The following is a 6,831-nucleotide window of genomic DNA, read 5'->3' as shown; positions in this document are numbered from 1 at the left end:
GAGACAGGGCAAAGAGCACGGCCTTTGGCAGGCCTGGGACCCCATCCCCTAGCTCCACCACCTCTTTGTTAAGGTACACTCCTTTTGTGAGCTTCTGTTATGGCTTAGGGAGGGATTGGGGGGCACTAAATGAGAAACAGGGGCATAAGAGTCTTGCACACTTTTGGTCTATATGCCTTTGTTGCTTGTTGTCAACGGGAATATCATTCTCTCCCTCTGTCCGGACAACCTGGTAAAGGGCCACCCACAGCTAGTGGTCCAATACAAGAGCCCTGGTGTCAGGGGGCTAGAGGATGTTCAACCAATTCTTGGGGAGTCCCCAGGGATTTCCTGAATCTTGCCCTCAGCATTCATTTCCCACCAGTCTGCCTCCTTTCCCTTCTCCCCATCCCTGCCCCTTCAGACTCTTCTTATCTCCTATGTCTCTCCTAAGCCACATACACACACACACACACACACACACACACCATCACCATCACCATCACCATCACTCTTAGACTCCACGCCATTTCAGCAACCCCTCCTGCTTCAGAGAGCCCTCATGACTAGAAGGAAAGCAATCATTTCTCCCCATCCCTACCCTTACCCCCATCTACGCATTCCTGGCTGTGAGAGTAGAGGGCAAGAAACCCAGCATTCAACACAGAGCCTGGCACAGTAAGGCCTTTGTAAACTGAGAGAGTGCTCCTGCCTTTCTCTCTCTGGCCAGCATGTTCCTGTCAGAGCAGAAGTCTTTAATTAGCCCTCCCTGGGTGTCTAGTTGGGGAACGAGGGAATGGGGAGAGCTGCCAAAGGGCCAGAACTACATGTGAAACAACAGGAAAGACCTTGGCCTATGTTGCACTTAATGCCCCATGGTTACACTTGGAGGCTCCTTAGCCCTCTGGTTTTACAGACAATATAACCAAGTATCCTTTTGTGTTGTCACCAGGGCGGGACCTTGTGATTAGGTCTGACTTCCCTTCCTGGTTGCCAAGCACAGAGCTCCCTGGGAGGTGATGTGGGGTGTGACTGAAGGTCATATTGCCTGCCTGACTTCTTGAGTGGTTTCAGAGTCCCTGGAGCCTGGGGCAGGTAGATACACGAACACTCTCCTTCCTTGGCTCCTGACCTCTCTGATCCAGGTTCCACCATGTTCTCCTCCTATCTAACAACTTCTCCTCAGTCCCCTTCACTTTCTCCAGGGCTTGCTTGAGCAAGCCTCTACCTTTAGGTAGAGGGAGGGTCCTCCAAGTTTTCGATACTCTTTTCATCTGTTCACTGAGGCTTGTCGGGGCCATTGGCTGTAGGCAGTAAAGTGGACTTCACAAACAAGATTCCTGCCCCCAAAGGCATTAAGCAGAACCCAGTAAATTAGCAGCCGTGACAGTGTGATGCAGGCCAGAGCAGCAGCTGTTCTGGTATAACTTCACCTATTCCCTCTTCCTGTACTACTACCCACCGCCCATCTCTAGCCTGGAAATAAAACTGCTGCTGGACAGCTCCTCAAACGTCCCAGCTGAACTCACCAGTCCTCAACTTCCAGTTGCTGACTAGGGTTTTTGCTTTTTAAATCTCCAGGATTGTCTTGACTCCCAACCTAGGCAACCAGGCCCAAAACTTGTTTATCCACCTCTTTTCTACCTTCTCCAGCCAGGCAGTTACTGAAGGTCAGGTCCAGGTGAATCTGCTCTCATCTCTGTGTTCCTTCCCTTGTGCCTATTTTGTCAAGTTTCCTGACTGGAAGCCGGTTTCCTCCAAGACTGGCTTCCCACCTCTCTCCTGATGACGTATCCCTGCTTTGTGGACAAGAGCCTCTGATCCTGGGGGTCCTGAGATTCACCGAGCAAAAACTACTCAGGTTGCTGTATTTGAAAAGTTTTCATAACAAAATGCTGGGGGAAGGGAACACTCAGTGCATGTTGTTGATGAAAACAATAGAGAATTCCACTCCACAGTATAACAGCCCAAATATTTAATTTTCTAAAGACTAAGGTGATGGTGCTCTGGAATAATAAAATGCCCATTTCAACTTCTTCTCTAGTTAAACTATATGAAGTAAACACAACAGACTATGTGGAAAAGGAAAAAAGACTCCACCAAAATGAGACTAAGCAAGAAAGGTATCTAACCGGGAAGTGGTGGTGAGGGGGGATCAGATGGAGGTGGTCAGAAGGTCAGAAAGGTGCAAACTTCCAGTTCTAAGTAAATCAGTACTAGGGCTGTAGTGGACAACATGGTGGCTGTAGTTAACACTGCTGTGTGGTAGATTTGGAAGTTGTTAAGAAAGTAGATCCTGGTCCTGGCTGGTGTAGTTTAATGGATTGAGCACGGGCCTGTGAACCAAAGGGTCGAGGTTCGATTCCCAGTCAGGGCACATGCCTGGGTTGCAGGCCAGTTCCCAGCAGGGGACCCATGAGAGGCAACCATACATTGATATTTCTCTCCCTCTCTCCTTCCCTTCCCCTCTAAAGAGAAAATCTTTAAAAAAAGAAAGAAAGTAGATCCTAAGAGTTCCCATCACAAAAAAGATATCTTTTCCCTTTTTTTTCAGTATCTAAATGAGATGATGGATATTAACTAAACTTATTGTGGTAATCGTTTCATCATATATGTGAGTCAAGTCATTATGCTTTATCCCTTACACATACACAGCAGTGTATGTCAATATCTGAAAAAACAAACAAATGAAACAAAAAACCCTGAAGGGGGCCCTGGTTGGTGTGACTCAGTGGATTGAGTGCCAGCCTACGAACTGAAAGGTCCCCAGTCCGATTCTCAGTCAGGGCACATGCCTGGGTTGTGCAGCAGGTCCCCAGCTGGGGACATGCAAGAGGCAACTGATTGATGTATCTCTTGCACATTAATGTTTCTCTCTCTCTCCCTCCCTTCCCTGCTCTCTAAAAATAAATAATAAAATCTCCTTAAAAACTAAAAATAAATGTGAGAAGATCACCATGTACTACTGCACACGTTTATTAAGGACTAGAAGTTCTTATGAAACATTCTAGAACAGGAGGACTGTAAGCTGATAGCCTCAAAGAAGCCTTAGCATGAACTGATAATAAGGCTAACGTCTTTAAACAGACATGGGGCTCAATTTTACTCTTACCATAACGGACTGAGGGTCTGAGCAAGTTGTGGTGAGGACATCACTGAGCACAAGGCTGAGCATCTAGGTTACTGCGGGTTCAAGCAACTGGCTCATCCAGTGTAGACACAGACTGACTGGCTCCTGGCCAGCTCAAGGTGTTTTCCTTTGCCTGGAAACGGGAAGGTGTGGCTGAGGCAGAGCATGGAGGTGAGCAGCTCAACTAAATTGGTGGAGAGGAGCCCCGCTCTGGACCTCTTTGGCTTCCCTAAAAGCCGAGGACCAACTACCTCTGTCTTAAGATGAGTAAGTGGAAGAGAATTTCAGGGCTGAGGGCTTGCAACGGTGTTGGGTCCTTATTGTGTGCTGGGAGACTAGTGTTCAGTCTCAACCCTGGGACAGAGGGGAGCTGATCACTTCAGGAAAGGTTCTCAAAAGCCAGGAGACTAGCTCGGCCTCATACTATGAACCAGAGGTCTGGATTAGCGGGCCTTAGGGACTGGTGGAGTTAATAAGAACCAAGCTGGTTCTTATTAACTCCACACACACACACATCCCCCACTACAGGTCAGGACCAGGACCAGGCCCCAGTAAAAACGTCTGCCGCCTGAGCTTCTGGTCATGTACTCATACAGCTGCCTGGTGCCCGGGGAAGGCGTCTGGCCTCCACTGCAGCCCCTCACCTACACTTACCTGCCCAGCCCCCTGCTGCTGCCCCCCGTGCAGGCCCACAACTTCTGCAGCTGGCCCCCAGCCCTGAACGCTGGCGACTGGACGGCCCCGCGAGAATACCACTGTTTCCATGGCCCGGGGGCCAGCCTGGGGGCCGCGCAACCCTGGTGGGCCTTCCCGCAGGCCTACGCCGCGTCTCTGAGCCCGCCCTTTCCAGCGCTCGGCTACTCCGGGCCGCAGCTTCAGGCGCCCGCGGCGGCAGGAACAGCGGAGAGCTGGACGCAGTGGCCGGAGGGCGGTAGCCTGCAGGCAGAGCTGCGCTGGGGCCGAGTAGAGCGCACCCAGGGCCCGCGCCAGCAGCTGCCGGACTTCGTGCGCCGGGAGCTGCGGCGAGTGTACGGCACGTACCCTCGCACCGACGTGCGCGTCACGTTCCGCGGCGGCGAGTTTCTGCTGCAAGCGGCGCCGCGCGTGGGCGAGCCGCAGTACCGTGTGCACAGGCGCCTGCAGCGCCCGCCCGCCAGCAGCAGCAGTGGCGGCGACCGCAGCCCGGCCGGAGACGCGGCGGAGCGCGGCGTCCGGAAGAAGAGGAAAGGCCTGGGCTGAGCGCGCGGCTCTCCTGCCCCGCGAGGAGGGAGACCCTCGGCATCGCGTCGGGGCTGCGTGCCCCTGTTATCTGTCCTTTTCCTCCCCCCGCCCCACCAAGACTGTCCACCCGCCTCGTGAAGTTCCTCGATTTCTTTCCTGTTATTGAGGGATGGGGGGGGCGGGGAAGGGATCAAGGTATCTCTGGGTGGGTGTTCTGTTGCTCTTTATTCTACATTGCCTTTGGAAGCCTCGGTATAGGGTGGAAGAAGGGCCTAGTCCCTGCACCCTCTCTCCTTCCTCCTTCCCATCTTCTTCCACGTAGAAGCCCCCACTTTCCCCTTCTCTTCTCTCTCCAGGGAACCTCCCGAACTCCCCAAGCTGGGAGCCCACCTATCCCCAGCTTGTAATATAAAAAGTAAATAAATGAGTGAAGTCAGATGTATATCGCGAGATCATTTCTATGTTTGGCGGTGGGGCGTTTCCTCATCCGTGCAATGTGAGACTTACTTCCTTGACCCGGGGGAAGGAGTTGAGAGGGGTGAGAGTGGATCTCCTTGGTCCTGCGACCCACCATCCACAGAGATTGTGAGGGCATTAAGCTCTTGCTGAAGCATAGATGGCAGGCGTGACTGCGGAAGGGATGTGTAAGACAGATACAGAGCTGGCGCTGACATAGTCTAGTCATATAACTAGGGTATGAGTCAGTTTCTTTGCAAAAGAAGCATAAAACCAACCAACCTACTTGGAAAGTTCACTAGGGCTGAAATTTAAGATGAATGTCAGTCACTTCTTGTCTCCTGATTCCTACTAATAGTCTTTAATAAGTTGAATTTGTAACATTGTGGAAGTTTGCTGGAGGGTTAAGCCACACATCTAATTTTAACTATGGGTCTAGCCAGCCCACTGCAGGCTGTATAGATTTGGCCCCTTGTGGAACTGCTTTTACTGGACTTTCATCTGTAACTGGCCAGCAGCCACCCGGGTATGCAGCTACGTCACCAAAACTGTAGACCACTTGATTGAACACTGCTGCGTTCATGAGCCTCATAGAACAGTGTCTCAAACCTCAGCACTCGGGAAGGCGTTTCTCCTGGTCAGTGGTTTTCTTCTATCTCTGAAGCACCAAGGATCTCACAACTTATACTTTCTCTTTGCCCTGGTTTCTAGGGAGCTCAGGGCCAAATTTGCTTAGCATCTTTTGTTCAAAGCCTGGATCCTAAATTGCTATCCCCAGTTTTATTTTATTTTCCTTTCCTTTTAAAAAAATTTTTCTAAAAACACAGAGGGTGGTATAGTGTGACGGGCGTATTATGTGACCTTGGGCGAATTACTTAATGTCCCTGAACAAACTTCCTCATTGCAAATGGAGGTGATGATATCAGAAGATCTCATAAGGTTTTCAAGAAGATGCCATGAGATCCTGCATGTGAAGTGTTGACCATGATGCCTGGCATGTATTAAGAGCTCAAATACAAGTGATTTTTAAAAAAAACAGTTGCAATACAGAAACACAGAATACAGGAAGTTAAAATCTTTTCTAATTCCTCACCCCAAAATGATCACTGAGGTCCAATCTATTTTTTTTTCTGTACACATGGTGTTCATTACAGGAGAGGAATTTCGCTGCTTTTGCCACCTGCATTTGACATAAGTACACCTTGGACATCATTCCATGCCCACGCACATGGAGCCACCTCTTTCTTTCATAACCACCCAATGTTCTATAACATTTGGATTCCTTCCAGCTTTTAGCCTTTGAAAGTCCAGCCAAGTTTCTTGAGAGCTTATTATTTGCCAGCAAGTTGTACTAGGTCCTGGGGATATAACAGTGAGTGAGACAGTCTCTGCCCTTATGGAACTTGCATTTGGTGGGGAGAGATGGGCACGGGGCAACAGGCAAATAGATAAAGGGAAGTTGTTATAAATAGTAGAGGGAACAGAGGCTAAAATAAAAAGTGAAGTGGGGCAGTGGCACTTAGATAATTATGGATGGCTTCTCTGAGGAGGTGACATTTAAGCTGAGATCTATAGAATATGAAGCTAGCCATGCAAACAAGGATGAGGGGGAAGTCAGACAGTGGTGGGTGCTAAAGCCCAAGGAGTGAAAGTTATCTTCATTCACTCAACAGGCATTTGAGAGCCCAGGATACGCCAGGCAGCACTGGAAACGCTGGGGCTGCAGGAGAAAACCAAACAAGTCCTTGCCCTCATGGAGCTTCCTTTTAGAGGCGCAATGTAGAGAGGCAGAGGCTGGCAGCGAGCCAGTGGGTGAATATATGATGCGATGTCCGTGATGAGTGACGGGTTTCTGCTTTCAGTGGGACAGTTAAGGAAGGCTTCTCTAACAAAGTGACTGCTGAGCGGAGACAAATAAAGACCCTTACGAGCCCTTTGAATACCTGGGGGAGAATCACAGGTGCAACAACTCTCTGGCTGGAGTGTTCTCTCCTGTGAGCGAGTGAAAAAGTGGTAGTTAATGAAGTTAGAGATGAAACTAGATC

The 6,831-nt window shown here is 49.9% G+C and overlaps 1 protein-coding gene across 1 annotated transcript; it reads left to right on the top strand.

Moving 5' to 3' along the window:
• Positions 1 to 3,144: 3,144 nt before the first annotated feature.
• Positions 3,145 to 4,727, top strand: CUNH10orf95 (chromosome unknown C10orf95 homolog). The gene is made up of 2 exons (XM_037159478.2): positions 3,145 to 3,376; positions 3,638 to 4,727. The coding sequence occupies exon 2, from the start codon at positions 3,692 to 3,694 to the stop codon at positions 4,346 to 4,348; it is 657 nt and encodes a 218-aa protein (XP_037015373.2). The 5' UTR covers positions 3,145 to 3,376; positions 3,638 to 3,691; the 3' UTR covers positions 4,349 to 4,727.
• The last annotated feature ends 2,104 nt before the right edge of the window (positions 4,728 to 6,831 follow it).

The sequence above is a fragment of the Artibeus jamaicensis genome, unplaced genomic scaffold (genome assembly GCF_021234435.1).
Source record: "Artibeus jamaicensis isolate MK-2021 breed Jamaican fruit bat unplaced genomic scaffold, CSHL_Jam_final contig_490, whole genome shotgun sequence".
Taxonomy (NCBI): domain Eukaryota; kingdom Metazoa; phylum Chordata; class Mammalia; order Chiroptera; family Phyllostomidae; genus Artibeus; species Artibeus jamaicensis.
The sequence above is the reverse complement of the archived record's forward strand: the minus strand, read 5'-3'. Positions and strand labels throughout refer to the sequence as shown.

Bases quoted from the DNA above. Each gene is read 5' to 3' on its own strand.
- CUNH10orf95 (XM_037159478.2), top strand. From the start codon at position 3,692: ATGTACTCATACAGCTGCCTGGTGCCCGGGGAAGGCGTCTGGCCTCCA.